The following is a 19,147-nucleotide window of genomic DNA, read 5'->3' as shown; positions in this document are numbered from 1 at the left end:
GGGAGCCTGACGACAGTGTACTTGGGATGCAAGCGAGACATTTCAAAGGCGAGGTCCGCATATTTATCATGCTTTTCCTGAATCTTGCCTATCACATTGCTGTCAAAAGGGACAGAAAATTCAATGATATAAATAATTTCATTGGCTTTATCAAAAAGGACAAGATCAGGTTTGTTGGCTGGAATTCGTCTCAGGCTGTATATTGGCCTATTCCAGAGAAGTTTGTAGCTGTCATTTTCCAGGACGCCCTGGACATGCTCAGGGTCGTACCATGGATGGACCTCGGAGTCAAAGCCACAGGCATGGCAGAGACGATAATAAAAGCAGCGAGCCATGCCATCATGTCTTTTAAGATATGCTGTTTGTGCCAAGGAAGGGCATCCACTAACAAGGTGTTGGACAGTCTCTGTAAATTGATTGCAAAGACGACATTTCATATTGATATTTTCTTTAAGAATCACATTCTGGCGATTGCGAGTGGGAAGTGACTGGTCCTGAGCAGCAAAAAGGAAGCCCTCAGTTTCACATTTGAGACCAGCCGACTTCATCCAGGCGAAGGAGTCGCTTGGATTGCTGTTCTGTTCCACACACTGCATATACACACGATGCAATGGCTTCTCAGACAGCTTCTCCACAAAGGACCGACTCTGGGCAGACTTGGTGAAAGACTTCACCTGGTTTACTCCCATCACTGTACCGTCCAGCAGTACATCGCCATCAACAAAATCAACTTCAAATTTCAAATTGTGTCCAACAACCTTGGCACGCTTAAAGTAGCTGTGGAATTCCTTGCTTTCATCATGAATCTTGACGTGCATCACCAGAGGATCATCTGACAAATAAATATGTGCGAAAGTACACAATAAAATTCTGTCATGAAGAGCTTCCACATTAATCAAACCCCGACCTCCCGAATTGATTGGCATATATAAACGATTAAGAGAGGAGCGAGGGTGGTGTGCTCTGTTATCAGACATGATCCTTCTGGTCAGGCGGTCAAGACTCTGGATGTCTTGTTTTGTCCAATCAACTACTCCAAAGGAGTAGGAGAGGACTGGCACAGCAAAAGTATTGGTGGCTTTGACTTTGTTTCGAGCATTTAGCTCTGAACTCCAGATTTTCTTTAAACGAGATTTATACTCGGCCCGAAGTTTATCTTGAATCAGGGCATTCTGGAGCTTGTCTCGAACTTGCATTCCAAGATAGGTGTAGGCCTGATCTTCCACAAGATGCTCAATAACTCCTCCCCCTTGTAACTTGACCGATCCATCACTAGTTACCTTGCCACGTTTCAGGTGAAGAGTATTACATTTGTCGAGTCCAAATGTCATGCCAATATCATTAGAGAAGGACTCGACAAGGAGAACCTGTTCTTTCAAATTGGTCTCTCTTTTGGCAAGGAGCTCGATGTCATCCATATAGAGGAGATGAGTAAGAGGTGTTGGGGATCTGTGCTGAGGAGGTCCGGGATGGTACCCTTTCTCCCCGTTGAGCAGGAAACTCAAAGGATTTAGAGACAGACAAAAGAGCAATGGACTGAAGGAGTCCCCCTGAAATATTCCCCTTATGATTGGAATAGATTCCGATGTCTGCACCTCTCCTTGCGAGTACATCTCAAGTTGAGTCGACCAGCAACTCATTAAAGACTTGAGTAAATCAAGTAGTCGCTCAGGGAGGTCAATACACTGAAGAGACTTCAGAATCCATTCGTGAGGGACAGAGTCGTATGCCTTTTTGTAGTCTATCCAGCACATGGAGAGGTTGCGGTGGTATGTTTTAGCCTCTTCCAAAATCATTTTCTGTACAAGAAGTTGATCCTTGCACCCCCAACATCCTTTTCTCGCCCCCTTCTGCTCTCTGTAAATTATCTCATTGGAAGAGCAGTAACATGACACGAGGTTTGACAAACACCCTGTGAATAATTTATATTGAGTATTTAGACATGTGATAGGGCGGAAGTTTTTGGGATCCGTCAAGTCTCCTTTTTTGGGAAGGAGTATTGTGCGACCTTTGCAGAACCATGGAGGAACATCACCTGTATCCACAAGAGAATTGAAACAGTGAAGGAGTGGTGCTTGGACACAGGGAAACAGTTTCCAATACCGGTTTCGAATGCCATCAGGCCCTGGAGCTGTATTAGATTTGGACTTTTTAATGACACTTTTCAGGCAATCTGGTGAGATGTAACACACAAACGACCTAGTTACTTTCTCATGCATTGCATGGTCATAATCACTGACCCATGGTGCCTCCAGGTTACAGTTGCCGGGTACAGACCACAACTGTTTCCAGAACCTTTCATTGGCAGCCATGGGAGGCCGTTTATCATGCTCACCATCACCACTTGTTTTAAGTTGCCTATAAAATTGCTTTTCGTTATTTTTGAAAAGTTTATTTTGTTTGATAAATTTGTTTATCTTTTCCCATTTTTTCTTTCTTTCAGTCCAAATTTTTATTTTTGCCTTAAGGGAATCAACAATTTGGAGAAGTACCTTTTCTTTTGTTGTTTTGTACTGTAATTTTAATTTTCTCCAAATTGCCTTTTGTCGTTTAGACATGGGATTCCCTGATGATCTTAATTTCAGGCACAGCTCTATCCAGGAAATATATTTTCTAGTTTCTGTTAATTTCACTTGAAACCGGTTTTTTCTTGGTTTATTGTTAGCAGTATTAGAAGACTTTTCTTTGGAAACTGTTTGAAGTTCCTCCAAGGTTCGAGCGGCAGCATAGATACAACAATTATTATTTTTATTATTATTATTATTATTATTATTATTATTATTGGGCAAGGTTCAAGTCTTTCTTACACACCGTTATCATGCCTTGATATAAGGGAAATATTGTTCTCACCAAATGGAACTCTCAAATGTTAACAAGATTTGGTTTATATCCTTTAAAGCAGCATTTAGTTGATAGGTGTTTTAACAGGTCTTATACTAACTCATTTGGAGAGCTGATGACAATGGCTCTCTATATGATGAATGACATGTGATATTTCTATACAAGTATACAGTATATACTATACTGGTTTTAATGTTAATAGTTTAATACAAAGTTACATTTTCTAATAAACCTTTGTTCCTCATGGTTAATATCTGTGTGTTGTGATAACTCAAGATGAGCTTTGCTGTAGAACCAAGGCTCGAACACATAAATGGAGAGAAGGTTTGATACACTAAAAGATGGTGCTTGTTGATACCCTGCCGTGTGCCCAGCATAATGGAGATGAAAAAGAGTTGGGAGTCAGTATGGTCTTCGTTAGTGTAAGGCCATGGGAGTAGTCCAAAGGTTAAGGTGTTACTTCGAGTTTGATTCCTAACATGGGTACAATATGCGTCCCACCACCAGGATATTGCTGTAATATTGCTGAAAGTACTCACTTTGTGTTGCAAACATAAAGTGTGTGTCATCTAATTGGTTTTGAACTGCAGACTTTTTAATGTGACATCAGATTCCTTGTCCACTACACGAAATTGCTCAGCTTAATCAGAAAGGTGATGAAGTAAGGATCTGTTGGGTGATAATATGCTACATTCAGTTTGTTGAAAACAACATTGATGAGGGAAGACAAACTAATATGTCATAAAATATATAATTGATTTATTTGGGTAAAACACTATACTCAAACTTCTTTGCACTCTGACAGACGTCCTTTTGAACAATATGTAATACACAAGTACCATTATTATTACAGACACATAACATATATACTTTTTACATACTTAACAAAATAACAGCATTACAGTTAACTGTGGATTTGAAAAAATGACACAAACAAGAAATCAGCTGTTTGAGATCACTGTGCTTTTCTGGTTACTTTCTTCTGAGAATTCTTAATGATCAGTCCATAAAAAAGGTAAAAATTGTTTATTTGAAAACACAATATATATTTCATTATATCACAGAATGAAAATGAGATGAAACCATGTGCACAGGTATAATTATGATGATGGCTAGTATACTGATTAACTAGCATTGAGCTGAGTCTGGGTTTCCATCACAAGAAAATAGTGAAGGCTGAATGATGTAAACATAGATGTAAAAATCGGTCAGTGTAAGCTTGAAATTAGAAAGTTCTTTTAGAACACCATATGAAAACTTTGCAAATGAAATTGTTTAAAGTATGCAATGTTTCATGCCAATCAACACAAGTAGCGGGATCCTGTGTACAAACATGCAGAAAACTCTCTTGTCTATCACAGTTGAGATGATCTTGGCAATCAGTAAGGTGTTTCATATATGTCAGCTTTCAACAGGCTCAGATTTGACATGCTTCCTATGGAAAATATCAACAGTTGTTTCATGGCAATGTCTCAGTTCAAAGTCACAAAATCCTATGGAAAACTTGTTCTCTGTAGCCTTGTATATGTCTAGTCCGCGTCCAATCTTGATCACCCAGCCATTGTTGAATCTGAAAGCAGAAGAAGTTGTTGCCAGTCACGATGATGTCCCACAGACCTTTGGTATATGGCAGTTTAACTATGATAAAAGAACAGAATAATTTTGCTGAGGGAGAGTCAAGCAAGAAAATGTTCATGAAAATTCCACATTATCTCCCAGTCAACATGTTACAGTAATTAAACTGTAAAGGTCATACATGACATATTATCCATGAATTTTCCAGATAATCCAGAGTAAACGTTTGAAATATCAATCAAGGTCAAATATACAGTGTGGGTCACGGCCATACCTGATCTCCCTGTCATGCAGTGTTGAGGAGAAATCTACCTCCAGATGTATGCCATGTTGGTGTAGACTCTGTCCAATCTGGTAGAGTCGGTTCTGTTGGCCCTGTCCATCCTGCAACAGAAAACCAACTCTTCAAATTATATCAAAATAATATTGCTTGCTGTCAGATAAAAAGAAAATAAACAAAACAATCGTCAAACCAACATTTTCTTTCAGTTTCACAACACAACTTTATGACACTTTCTCTCAAGATACACATAGCAAAGGGTGACGCATTACTTACACTAATCATAATGAGAAATGAGAAAGATCTGACCTACAATAGTAGTGAAAACATTATTTCAGTTGTCTCACTAGTACATTCAGAGGAATGAAATGTAACACAGAGTGGCTCTTGTGGATTCCATGGCCAACCTTCCAGGTACCCAGTGACTGCCACTAAGCATCTATGGTGGATTGCATGGGTTTGGTTTCTCAACTACTGGTCCAACAGTCCACTGTCATATAGAAGGAATACTGATACCTGAGGAAATACAGTTCACTGACGAATTCCACTCAAAGGATCAGTTTCTGGGCAAATCTGGGATTCAAGTCCATGTTTAGATGATTGTGGCTGGTTAGATGATTGTAGTTTGTCCATCCACTTTACACATGTGACCACATGACCAAGAAGACTGCACAAGCAAATGGTAGCTGTTCAGACCATGTGACTATCTCTGAGTGTATTGTTCAGAACACTCAGTGTTTGCCCTTGGCATAAAAGTTTTAGGAGTAATCATGACTCCCTGGTATCACAAGAGGTAGTCATGGACATGTTTTGGGGAGTCAACTTCAGTATTGAGGTTTCTTCTCGGCATCAACTAAGGTTGTTTAATAATGGCAAAAACAAGGTAAGGCAGGTCAAGTCCTTAATCAGCACTGAGCAGTCAAAAAAACCCAGTCATCACAGTCATCACACAGAAACTATAGTTAAGATTATCTGAAGTAAAGGCCCAGTAGCATTGCCAGCAATGACGCAAGCTTCTAAATTCACTACATATATGAGAGAATTTATGCGTCAAATATTCAAGTTTTCCGTGTCATGGAAAATACTATACACTGCACAAATATTCTGCTAAAGTAGGTCCTTGTAGCGAGTGCATGACTGAGCTAGGTCATGTCATAAACTAAGTCTGTCATAAACTGTATTCAAATTACATGGTAGTGTGTCAGCCTGACATGAAAGGCTGAAGTAATGTAGTTCTCAGATGTTTGCATGTCTAACTTACCACAAACTGCCAGCCTGACGTTAAATTCTGACTTAATTAGTCACTGGGGTTTTGTTGCCTCTTAGGTTTACTCACATTATCTGTTCCTGTGATTAGCTTCATTTTCTTCACATTGGGGCCACGCTTCACAACCAGCTCGCAGAACCGCAGGAAGTTGTAAACCTGCACAGACAAAACACAGTCAAACTCAGACAATCGGATTAGTGTTAACATGTTATCATACACATGATACTACTACTACTACTACTACTACTACTACTACTACTACTACTACTACTACTACTACTACTACTACTACTACTACTACTACTACTACTACTACTGCTGACTGAGACATGTAAAGATAATTTTGTTTTGACACATGAGAGGTAAAAGTGATCTTCACTCTTTAACTGTGATTCAAAAACATCAACATAGTCAAACTGGACTACACATTGAATGGTTTGGTTGAGATTTCTGATGGATATGGAGTGTGAACTATGTGAATCGATGTTAAATTATGACTTGAATCACTGAATTATCAGGTTTACACCATTCATAATACAGACTGTCACGATAAAGCTGGAACATAGTACTGGGCAGTGTTTAACATAAAAAAACTCTCATAATCATTATCACTAAAAGGGATCATTTTAAGTGATGAAATAGATGGAAGACTGACGATCATAAACGAGTGAGTGAGTGAGTTTAGTTTTACGATGCACTCAGAAATATTCCAGCTATATGGTGGCGGTCTGTAAATAATTGACAATCCAGTGATCAACAACAACATGAGTCGCCTCTTACAACAAGCATAGTTGCTGAAGGCCTATTCTACCATGTGACCTTCACGGGTCTGATCATAAATGACCTTTGTCAATTAAATCATCTTCCTCATAGTGAATATCACATGAATATGATCAGGTGATTACAATACAGTTACAACTGACAGATGGCTGTCTTAATGTCTTTCCATGGAAGGCTGACATGCTGCTCTTACCTGGTGAGTAGACCGAATGTAGGGATCCTCCACTTCTATTTCCGACACAGACTTGTCAATGAAGCGAGTGAACAACTTCTCATATGTATGACCTGTAGAATTAGCCTCAATGTGGATTTGTTCATGGTATTTTCCAGCTGAAATTTATAAACAGAAAATGTCAAAGAATAAATAATTTTGACAATCCTAAATAATAAACAATACTATTACAAAAGTTAAAGAATGTCATGAAGAAGATGGCTATGAACTGCAATATCCTCCTGCATGACAGATAATCTACAGTCCTATAGTTAAGCTGGATCTTTCTTAAATATCTTTTGAGTATTTATTCACATTCCATCATCAACATTGGATGGGTTGCTGTGTCTGGCAGTTTGACTCATGAGAGTTTCTTGGACATCGGGCCTGCCCCACAACAAAGCACATGTGACACATGTGGTCTCACCTTAGGCATGTGAGCTTGTTCAAAAATGTCTCTGTTCACCCAGCAGAAAATGGGTACCCGGTGGGATAAGTCATGTGACTATAACCATCCAGTGCCTGACAGGCAGCTTAGGTTATCCAGGGTAATAATAATGATCAGTATGTTATGCGCTTAGAGCATGTCCCTTAGTGATCCGGATGAGTGAGTGAGTGAGTTTCGTTTTATGTCGCACTCAGCAATATTCCAGCTATATGGCGGCAGTCTGTAAATAATCGAGTCTGGACCAGACAATCCAGTGACCACCAACATGAGCATCGATCTGCGTAACTGGGAACTGATGACATGTGTCAACCAAGTCAGCGAGCCTGACCACCCGATCCTGTTAGTCGCCTCTTACGACAAGCATAGTAGTGATCCGGATGAGGCACCATATAAGTAATCTTATTATTATCATTATTCCATATTGATAACTCCTTTGGGTATTCAATATATTTCTTATTCCTTTAAGCATGTTTGCTCTAACGTAATTGGTATTTTACACATTACACCAAAGCTAAAACATAATAAAATAAGTCTGCTTAAAATGCTGTTTCAGGTAAATTGTAAATGTCTTCAGTTCACGCTCAGCCTCAAATGTGTGACCTGCCACATAAGCACAAACAAGTGATTCATGTCAAATTAAGGATAAAAGTAATGTAGCACATCTTTTAACATCAATCATTGCAACAGAACTCTGTATCTCTGGTGTCTGCATTCAAATAAGTAAATTTAGTCTGTAAAGATATGCAGGAATATAAGTTGAAAAGATACATTTGATAATCATTCAGAGTTGCTTACATGTTTATACAATCGGTTTTTCAAAAAGACATGGATACTTGTCCGAAATTAAAAATGAATTTAAACTAACATTTAGCTTATTTGGAGCCTGGCAGCCACCCTAGTACTTATGTCTGAATGTGAAAGAAATTGTGTCCTTATCTGGGTTAATTATCATGTTAATGTTGATCCAAATAAGGAAACTCCATGTGATGAAGACAGAGGCAACTGCTCCCAAATAGTAATATCAGTATCCATTCAACATGCCAACTTCGGAATCATGATCACCAAATCCAAGATGTATAGGTCCAACAAAAGAGCATGTGAAACTATATCAACACACATGACACTAATCTTTACTAGTAGTCATGGTAACACTAAAAGGCAAGTCATGAAAATGGTGATGTGAAGTAAGCACATCTTTCCACAAGGGTGAGACCATCTGTGTTAGTTCATCAGTTGAATTCAGAGTTTTTGCAACAAATCATGAAAATAACCATGCTCACATGCTCTTTTGTCTGGAAGCACTATGGCAAATGACAAAAAAACCCAATTCTTCAAATAAACAAAACATCCAGCATGACTAGCACCATTGTAGTCTATACCGACCATTTTCAGCTGTCAGTATAATAGTGTATCCTACATATCATAGGACATTGTATTCTGGATTTCATCATTTTCTATATTTATCTTGCCAGCACCAAGGTCACTGGTGCATGTTGTTTTTCAAGAAATTTTGCAAATTAAATGTATCAGTAACAACTGCAGTGGAAGCCCACTCTAAACCAGCATGAGTTGGGACCAGCAAAACATGCCAGTATAGCTAGTGTCTCGGTTTAGCGAACTTTTCCCTTTTCAACCTGAGAATGATATTCTGTAGTCCACTATGTTGTGAATTACTGCATACACATTCCACTAATCTTCAAAGCCATCTTGACACTGTGAGTGACTGACAAATTGGGAGATGCCAATGAGTATAATTCGCCAAGTGACAAGTGCTGATCACCATATTTACCTCACCTGCTTATGCTTAACCACTGGAGTAAACTGTAATCTGCCAATCTGTAATCTGTTAATACATGTTCAACCAATCACAGGAGAGCCAAGGTAGCAGATGGCAGTTTTGTGAGTGTTAACTATTGTACAAAAAGCCAGTTGGGCGGTCTTTATTGTGCCGAAGTACGGAGTATGCGGAGTGCGTGTATATGATAATAAATTAACTAGCTTCTGTCAGGACCAAATTCTAGAGCTGATATTGAGGGCATGCTGGATTTCAGGGATGCCGGTTTTGAGGGCTTCCACTGTATTTGTATTTGGGTGAGTCTACATTGTAACCTGAGGTGTTTTCAGCTTGAAAAGACCAACTGAACTCTATATTTGGTATATAAGTATTAAAACAAAATAAAGAAGACAGAATTTTCTGTAACTATGGTAACCGGAATGTGATTGCGGGATTTCTATCAACCAAGATTCTGGCTAAAGTATGGAATATCAGAAAAATAACTATTAATGTTGATTACAAGATTCCAATGGAAGTTTGTCAGATCTACCATATTCATGCAAGGAGGTATTCCATCTGACTTCAATGCCACTGTGCCAGATTGAAGAAGTAATCCCATAGGCAACTGAAGAGCCATGTTGTACCTACACTTCCCCTTAGTAGTGGTCATATGTTTTTAACCATGGTAAAAGTTGTGACAACTCAGGTGACCCATAGGTGGTCCCACAAAACCTTACCGTCATCCATTTGTTCGATATATGAGCATGCTGAAAGAAAACATCATTGGGGTACAAATTATACACTTTACACAGTGTTCACGAATAGCATCTGACCCTCTGACAAATCTGGCAGGTTCACCAGTGGTCAGATGGAAGTCACCAACCCACCAGCCCCAGTGTCTGACTGAATATTTCACAATGTCTTTGTGTGAAGTTGTTATTTGCGGCATGCAACACTTGTTTGCTGTTTATAAATCTTATGTTTGTTATCATATAATGTTAATAATTTGAATGTCAATTACAAGAAATGTTAAATCTGAAAGTTTTGTTCAACTTTATTCTATGGGTCCTGTGAATTTTCAGTAGGTCAGACAGAAATCTGAAACTTACAGGACCCAATGTCCTGTTTCTTTGAAACACCTTTGTGAACTCTGTTTACAGACACTGTACAAGCAGAATATTAACACAGAACAAATTCAGGTTCATATAGCCTGTGAAAACAATCAGACATTTTTAAGTCCTGTATTAGTTTCAAAGTAAACTGTGGTAATTATTGCGTCTGACCATCTCCACCATGGAAAACTGAAAAGTAGTATTCATGCAATGAATTTTAATTACCCATTTTGATAGTCAATCTTAATACACTGTATTTGTAGTTTTCAAAGCAGCTGTAATAGAATAAAGCCTTTAGAAATCACATTGTTTACTGGTATAAAAATAACAAATCGAGAAGGAAACAAATAAGAATTCAAAGAAGGTAGTTTTCACTAACAAGTACCTTTACAGGGCAATGACCATAATGGTAGTGAACAAAGTCTCTATACTTCAATTTTGTCACAAACTGGAACTGAATAAACAGAATGTATAAAGTCATAAAGATAGTGTTTCTATTGTCCAATGCCATATTCAGAAACATTCTATCTATACACATGATACAGCAGTTTACTGTAAACTTTACAAATAATCAAGACTGGACCAGACAAGACCAGTGACTGACATCATGAGTATTCATTAACAACATTTCGATACAGAAGCCTGACCACTTCATCCCATCAGTTGCCTTTTATGACAAGCATGGGTTGTTGATTAGCTGTTCTAACCCAAATCTTCAGTATGTGTCTAAACCATTGAAAACATAATGAACATTTCTGCTTTGTTCAAGCAGAGATAATAAAGTAAAAACCATGGACTAGTTTTGAAAATAATGAATTTCTAAATCTGAAATTAGAAAGTTCTTTGAAAATATCAAATATGGTCTCATCGACAGTGATCAAGCATGAAAAAAATTCTTTTTAGGACTTATAATAATGGGAAAAGAGCAAAGTAGAATCCAGCATACACTGATTGTTTTCAGAGTAAAAAGGAATGAAAAATTGCCATCATTACAAATCCAAACAGTCGAGAATGTAAAATGGTAATGTTTGATTACGAACACATAAACAGTCCTGAACAATATTTGCAAAAATTGCCAGCTGACTACATACTGGAATTGAATATTACAATTTACATGATCATGATTATGAAAAGAATCATTATCGACAACCGTCAAGGTTAGACTGAAGAAAACCTGTGGCAAAACTGTGTGATAGGTATGACAGTTGTACCTTCTTTTTCTTCTTTGACATGCTGTTTCAGTTCCTCTGCCCGAGCCATGTACTCTGATATCTTCTCACGGTACTTTTTCTTCTTTGCATCATCCTGTGTACCTGAAAACATGAACAAGGACCACAAGGAAGTTGTCAAATGATCGCAAAATGAACCAGCTGAGAGTGAGAGTGAAATCATTCAAAATGATTTATTGATTTGTGGCTGAAGTCTTGGGACTCATTAATTTAGCATGAATGTCAATGTGTGACACAAATCCCAAGATTTCCAATGCTACGAACAAGATTAGACTCAGCCAGAACATGATTTTGGGTTGATCTGTTGACTACCAATCTCATCGCGACAGACTACTATAGTAGTAATAGTACAGTAATTAGCTATTATGGTTTTGCTGCTGAAGGGGCAAGATTTAGTGTACTGTGATAGTACAGGACAAATTTTATGGATAGCAACTTCTTGGGTTTATTTTCATGGCGTTTTGGGACTTATCCTAGCCCCCCAGATTGAGCTGAACTGAACAGTGAGAATGTTTGCTGTTTATCGCTTCATTCTGCAATACTGTTGCTACATGATGGCTGTCTTCGGAGTAACATGATTAAGTCGGGATCCGACAATCCGGTGACTGATTCTCTAATTGGATATGATGATACGTCAACCAAGTCAGCAAGCTTGACCACGCGATTTTGTTCATCACCTTTTAAGACAAGCATGGGTTGCTTTAGTAGTAAAGACTACTGACTACTAGACTAGTGCTGCGGAAGACCAATTAAAATTTTCTCAGCATGAACATGAAAGGACCAGGTAACTTACCTTTCAGTACTTCCAATAACAGCTGTAATCCTTCCTGGTAGCAGGTGACTGCCTCATCAAACCTTCGGGACGAATCAAGCTCCACAGCCCTTTTCAAAAGACTAATCGCAGAAGTCTCCACTCCTGCCAACCTCGCCGCATCACTCATTCTTTGAAGTCATAAAGACATGCACTGTTAAAACAGTTAAAGGTAAAACGAAAACAATGGGAGCGATTTCTAAGTTTTGTCTGAAAGACAGCTATTTTCTAAAGACTGTTAAGAAGATGCTATCAGTTCGCTTGCACTCGATCGTCTGTTCTTTACACCGGAAGTCACAACTGCTGCCGCAAGTGCCGAGGTAAAGTGAAATTGAAGAATATTAGAAGAAAGTTTTATATATATATATAAGTATTTGTGAAACTGTAACCCAATCTTATGACGTGAATGGACATGTTTGGTATAAATTGAAGGTTATTAAGGTAGTGATAAGATGATATTCACATCGGAGCATGATGTTGTCACTGGCAACGGCGGAAGTTTAGGGAGAAGTCTGTCAGAGATAGACGGTGCACACTCATAGCATCTCGTTCTTGGAGGCTTTAACTATGTCCGGGTTGTCAAGAGAAGTGTTGAGGTGGATACAAAGTTTAGACTTGACATGGCAATTGAAAACACCAAAGTGGTATGTCAATCAGCTTACGGTTTAATTTACGATTACTGTGTTCAACTTGAGGTCCGAGTCTTCAAAACTACAAAGATGCAAATGAATTATTAATTTAGCATCACAATTTAAGGCAAAATACAAGTGTGTTGGGGTTCCAAATTCGAGCAAATCATAATCTATCAGAGGGAGGAACATTGTCTTTGCGAATCTTTTGTGTCTTTTGTTTTAATCCCGAACTATGTTTGTCACCCAATAAATGCTTAATGTTTTCACAGATGACAGACATGTTATTTTCTATTTATTGAAAGCTCTATAACCAACACAAATATTTGTTATGATAATGAAAAGCCTGGTATACATTACAGTCAGAATCTTTACATTTATTAACACAGGTGTCTGTCCACCAATAGTATTTATTTGTAAAGTGCACTGTAACTAAAGTTTAAGGGTACAGTATTTATTTTATCAGCTGCAATGAGCCCTAAACACACTGACTAGTTCTTCTATTGTTGTTGTTCTACTACATGTCAGTTACTAATAATGTATGGTGATTTGTTTTAGGGATTTGACGAATGGTTACCTCGTAGCTGAGATATTTTCATGGTACTTTCCACAAGAAATACAGATGCATTCATATTACAATGGAACATCACTAGATCCAAAACAGAAAAACTGGTCTCTGTTGAAAAATGTGAGTATTTTTTCTGTCATTTTCTAGCACATTGTCATATTGGTGTGGTGGATGTGGTTACATAATGAGGTCCTGTTTTGTTGGTCGCAATGCAGACTTGTATGTATTGGTTAGTGCGATCCCCAAGTATATCTAGGGCCTCATTGCTGTTCACACTGCCACATGTAGCACATAATGGGTCCAACTTGGGCAACTGATGGGAGATGATAATGTTACTGTTACCACTGTAGTGTCACACTGGCAACTTCATTTATGTATTCCCATGGGGCTGAGAACGAAATCCTGATCCATTATATGAGATGATGATAGTGTTACACTATGACTATGTGCATGCCTCTGTTGTATGGAAATGTTACATGCAAACTTATAGATCTTACTGCTATATTTTCTGATTACCATTTTGACTTGCTGCAGTGATTCAATTTTGCAATGCAGCAATCACGGCGTCATGTGTTTGATGTGATACTTAGATTGAACATGTCCTAGGAGGAAAAGTCAAAGTGTTGTGTAAATCTTACAGTTCATCAAACGCCAGCACCTTGATATCCCTGAGGATTACATAGAAGGCACAATTCACTGCAAGGAGGGAGCGGCCAATCTTCTCACAGAGAGGATGTATGAGATCCTTACAAACAGAAAGTAAGTGGCATCCTGGCATCTGCTCTTCCTTGCAGATACCATGGTTACTTTCAAATGCAACAGCATAGTGTCATACAAGGAGCTGCCCATTCTGGAATACTGGAGTTCTAGTTATGTCATGATTTAGGTCATTGGTATCACACAAGTGACAAAACATTCATAACCTGTCACATGTGGTTTCCGTAATGTAACTGAAATGCTGTTCCAAGTTGCAAAAACTGATTATATTTCTAGGTTTTTTAGTACCATACTGGTGCTATTTTATTTAACCAAAATGCTAAACATCTATGATCTGCTTCACTCTTGGATTTCAATTCAAATCATGAAATGACTGGAATCAATAGGGACATGTCTCTCTCTCTCTCTGTTGTCATTCACTACTGTTCCTGTGAAGATCCAGGTTGGAATGAACCATGAAGGTCTTGGGTAGACCAGGCCTTCAGCAGCACATGCTTGTCATAAAAGGTGACTATGCTTGTCGTAAGAGGCGACTAAATGGGATCGGGTGGTCAGGCTCGCTGACTTAGTTGACACATGTCATTGGTTCCCAATTGTGCAGACTGATGCTCATGCTGTTGATCACTGGATTGTATGGTCCAGACTGGATTATTTACAGACCGCTGCTGTATAGCTGGAATATTACTGTGTGCGGAATAAAACTAAACTCACTCACTCACTCCAGGTTGGAATTGGCCTTGAGCAAACCATGCTTGTCATTATAAGAGGTGACAAAATTGATCGGGTGGCCATGCTTGCTAACATGGTTGACACAATCATATTCCAATTGTGTCAACCGATGCTCATGCTATTGATCAGTAGATCTTCTGGTCCAGACCTGCTTATGTACAGGCTGCAACCATACATCTGGAATGTTGTAGAGTGTGACGTTAAACAGCGATCAAACAAACAAAACATATGAAGGTCATTGACAACCCTTGTGGTCAAGTAATTAATCTGGTCAGTTGGGGGTTTAGCACAGAGACCTTACAGACTGCCGCCTTATAGCTGGAATATTGCTTGTACAGCATTGAACAACCAACCAACCTAACTAGTGCATACTGGACCCTGATCAATTTCTTTGGTCAATTCAGCAATCGCATGTATCAGTCCTACCTGATCACAGGGCCACTTTCATTGTTTATTTGACTTAATCTAGATGCTGAAATGAATCTGTCATATTTTTTCAGAGTGAAAAAAGTCCCATCAGAAGTGGAAGTTGACTTCACTGACAAGGCCTACCAGAGCAAGCTGCCTATGCATGCCAGATCCACAGCCTCTAAGTCCATCAAAAATAATCTACGTATCACAGAAATCATGGCCGATCAGGACCTCATACTCAGTGCACAAAAGGTTTGTTGCTCTTTGTATTCTCGCATGAGGGATCATTGAGCAAATCATTTTTTTCAGATGAGCACATTGCATCAAACTAGCTTCCATAGGAAATATAACATGGGGGAGCTTCAGCAGCATCTTCTAGAAAATAGTAACATTCCAACGCAATGCTAATTATGACCATTGTAATGAGATGATGTCAAAATCAAATTGCAACACAGTTTTCTGCAACTGAAGCTGGTTGATCGAGACATTAGTTATAAATGTTTACAAACTGAAAAAACACTGAAGAATGATTTTGGATCATCATAGAATTTCCCCTCCATGTCTTTTCATGGTTGGTTGGATGGTTGGTTGTTTAATGTTTAGCGCCTCACTCATCAGTTTTCCAGCTCTATGGTGGTGATCTGTAAATAATCAAGTCTGGACGAGAGAATCCAGTGATCAGTAGCATGAGCATTGATCTATGTAATTGGGATACAATGACATGTGTCAAGCAAAACACTGCGACCTTGACCAGCCAATCCTGTTAGGTGCTTCTTACGACAAGCATGGGTAAATGAAGATAATTCTAAACTGGATCTTCACGGGCCCATGTCTTTGATATAAACATTACTAATGACATTTTGATTAAAATTAATAATGTTTATCTGATGATGAACATAAATCTAGGTATGCAAAGAACATGTTTTGTTATTAGATGGTGTATCAACAGGATTTACTTGTAAAATTTAATATGGATTTGTCAACACTCTATTTCCAAAGACTTATTACAACGAGAATATAAATGATGGTTGGTGGTTCTGTTGTGTATGGAACATATTATTTTGGTACTGATTTTAAGGGTAAAGTTAGGACCATGGCTTATCTATATTATCCATCAAAAGATTAGACTCAGTAGTGTAAATATGACTATTTCTTTCAGTCAAGAGTTCTAAACTAGATTTTGCAAAGTATTTCATTCTGTTTAAAGGCACTGTTTACACATGAACTGATCTATGGTAAAACAAATTTGTAAAGTTAAAAAGATTATTGTCATGAGTTCAGAAAATGGCGAAAATCTGTAGAAAATCAAATTCTTAACAAAACTTTAAACCAAAACATAGCTTTTCACATGCACAATATTTGCAGATGCTCTTTACCAATTCGATGCATGGTCCCCATGCAGTTTGTTTTCCCAAGTTAGTAGAGAAATTCATTTTCAGTGTAACCATATATATATATGCATATCATATTGTGAGTGTTTTAAGTAAGTCTTCACATTTGAAAGATCGGCTTTTTCTAGTTATTTACAGTACTATTTGTTCCATAATGGAATTTATATTTTTAATGTGGTGCGAACCTAATGTCTTTCCAGGCACAGAAAATAATTAATGATCACATCGATCACCGACGGGTGGAAAGATATGAAGATCCACAAAGATTTAATGTCAAACCAACTATTGGTGAAAAAAGTCTACGCAGACCACCACCTCCACTGAAGGAGAAGTCTGATGCAAGTCAAGCTTTGGAAGACAATGAACATATGCCTGTGCGGGAACACAGTAAGTTGAACCAAGTAGATCTTAATCATACCATGCTGATGTGATGGTAAGTCGATCTATGAAGTTCTTGTCCTCAACTGGCTGTTGCAGGAGATATATCTTTTGCCTAGAAAATATTGCGTTAATGCTGAAATTGCATTACTGTATTCTGCAGAATATTGTGACATAGTCAGAGTCTTTTCTTGGCTCTTGTCCAAGTGTTTCATATGAAAACACACTTAAAACCACAAAAGGGTGGTTAAATTGTGGTTCGATTTGTGACATGGGTTAAAGTTGTGAAGCACATTTCTGGTGTCCCCTGTTGTGATATGGCTGGAATATCAGTAAAAGTGCTGCAAAACAGTATTCACTCATTCTAAAGCAAAACAATCTTGTTATAATGATATGAATGTTGTTGCAGTTGCTAATTTTGATGATGTTTCAGCTGATACTTCAAATGTCCAGTCAATGGCACGAGAGCCAAGTGTCCACTTCAAGGAAATCCAAGTGAATCAAGTGGACAAATCGGCATTCTACAATATGCCCATCCAGGGCTACTAGTCAGTCTTTGTGATGGAGAGAAACTGTCAGCTTTTGTCAGAAACCGGATGTCAAACTTTGGGATATTACCATTCAACAAGCAACTTTCGCTATTTGGCTCATAAAACTTACTACTGACAAACAGCTGCAAGAAAAAGTTGTATTCGTTATCAATTCTAAAATCACTAACTTTTTCGCTGTTTCTGTGATTTTTGTTCATTATTTTTAGAAAAATATTCTGTTTCTTGCAATCTATTTGTAAAAATGTATAAATGGCCGTAGTACTTATGGAGAAGCCTACATGTGGATATTGTAAACCTGTATATAAAATTGTAGACAGACAGACATTGTAAATAACAATCATTGATGTTGCACACTGTACATTGCATGATTCTGAATAAATGTGTAAAAATACAACACAAATGTTTAAATTGTTTTCAATGTAACTATGCTTTTGGTAAATGAGAATTCAAAATATTAAACTCAATGCATATGAGTCAACCTTTTATTACAATGAAAAGGGCTCGAGTATAGCAGAAAGAGACCTGTTTGTATATACTAGTATTTGTAAGTGGTATTCTCTAATCACATGGTGGCAGTCTGTAAATAATCAGGTCGGCTACTGCATACATCACAGGCAGTCATAGGTGATGCGGGTGACGAAGACCCCATTGTCCAAAACACTTGAGAAGAGCAGTTAATGAAATGGTGTGATCATAAATGAAGACAAAACAATTACTGACGTAGAATTTTATTACATCAATCTATACAAATAGTTAACGGCATCTTCAGAGGTTCTGCAGTTTGGAATGTGATGAAGTGTTCTATTTACATAAAATAGTTTCTAATTACATAATTTTTTAGACATAAAATATGGACGGCGTTGGATCAGAACTAACGATATCTAAACACCAATAAATTGTACTTTCCCTGTAGCCCAGATGACACATACTACAATAGATTTCTACATCAAATCGTTAGGTGGGTGACTACAGTTAAGCCTCTGTAAATTCACAACTCATTCTGCAAATTCAGCATGAATTCAGCTTTCTTGTCTGTTTGGCAGTCCATTTTGGAATCATTAAATAATTAATATGCTGTTTAGTGCAATTTTTCAGTCCTGTCACATACAAAAACGTTATTTCTATCTACAAGTTGTGCCCATTTTTTGAGGATGATGAACAGCAAATATGCATAATGTATCTTAGTAACAATATGTCATTTGAATATCTCTGAAGTATTCCTAGTCCCAGGAGTCAAATATATGTTAAAAATGTTTGTGTCTGTTTACATATATCATTGTTTGTCATATCGTGTTATCAGGTGAATACATTACCAGAACCCAAAAGATGTAAACAAGTCTGTTTTCATGTTCATTAATCAGTCACATAGACTACATACTGTAAACAGTCTTGTGACAATTCATGGAAGGATGGACTTAATTGTGCAATACATACACGTGATGTTG

General features: G+C 37.9%; 2 protein-coding genes across 2 annotated transcripts; one reads left to right on the top strand and one right to left on the bottom strand.

Moving 5' to 3' along the window:
* Positions 1–3,583: 3,583 nt before the first annotated feature.
* On the bottom strand, positions 3,584–12,630 carry LOC137273880 (MIT domain-containing protein 1-like). Its single transcript, XM_067806779.1, has 6 exons — positions 12,311–12,630; positions 11,500–11,601; positions 6,937–7,073; positions 6,033–6,119; positions 4,691–4,800; positions 3,584–4,411 (listed from the first exon to the last, which is right to left on the bottom strand). The coding sequence occupies exons 1-6, from the start codon at positions 12,456–12,458 to the stop codon at positions 4,243–4,245; spliced, it is 753 nt and encodes a 250-aa protein (XP_067662880.1). The 5' UTR covers positions 12,459–12,630; the 3' UTR covers positions 3,584–4,242.
* A 164-nt stretch (positions 12,631–12,794) lies between these two features.
* On the top strand, positions 12,795–18,102 carry LOC137272632 (spermatogenesis-associated protein 4-like). Its single transcript, XM_067805028.1, has 6 exons — positions 12,795–12,972; positions 13,516–13,645; positions 14,166–14,284; positions 15,472–15,634; positions 16,974–17,160; positions 17,585–18,102. Exons 1-6 carry the CDS (start codon positions 12,896–12,898, stop codon positions 17,698–17,700), a joined length of 792 nt encoding a protein of 263 aa, XP_067661129.1. The 5' UTR covers positions 12,795–12,895; the 3' UTR covers positions 17,701–18,102.
* The last annotated feature ends 1,045 nt before the right edge of the window (positions 18,103–19,147 follow it).

Source organism: Haliotis asinina, chromosome 2 (genome assembly GCF_037392515.1).
Source record: "Haliotis asinina isolate JCU_RB_2024 chromosome 2, JCU_Hal_asi_v2, whole genome shotgun sequence".
Lineage (NCBI taxonomy): Eukaryota > Metazoa > Mollusca > Gastropoda > Lepetellida > Haliotidae > Haliotis > Haliotis asinina.
This window is presented reverse-complemented; position numbering and strand designations above follow the sequence as displayed.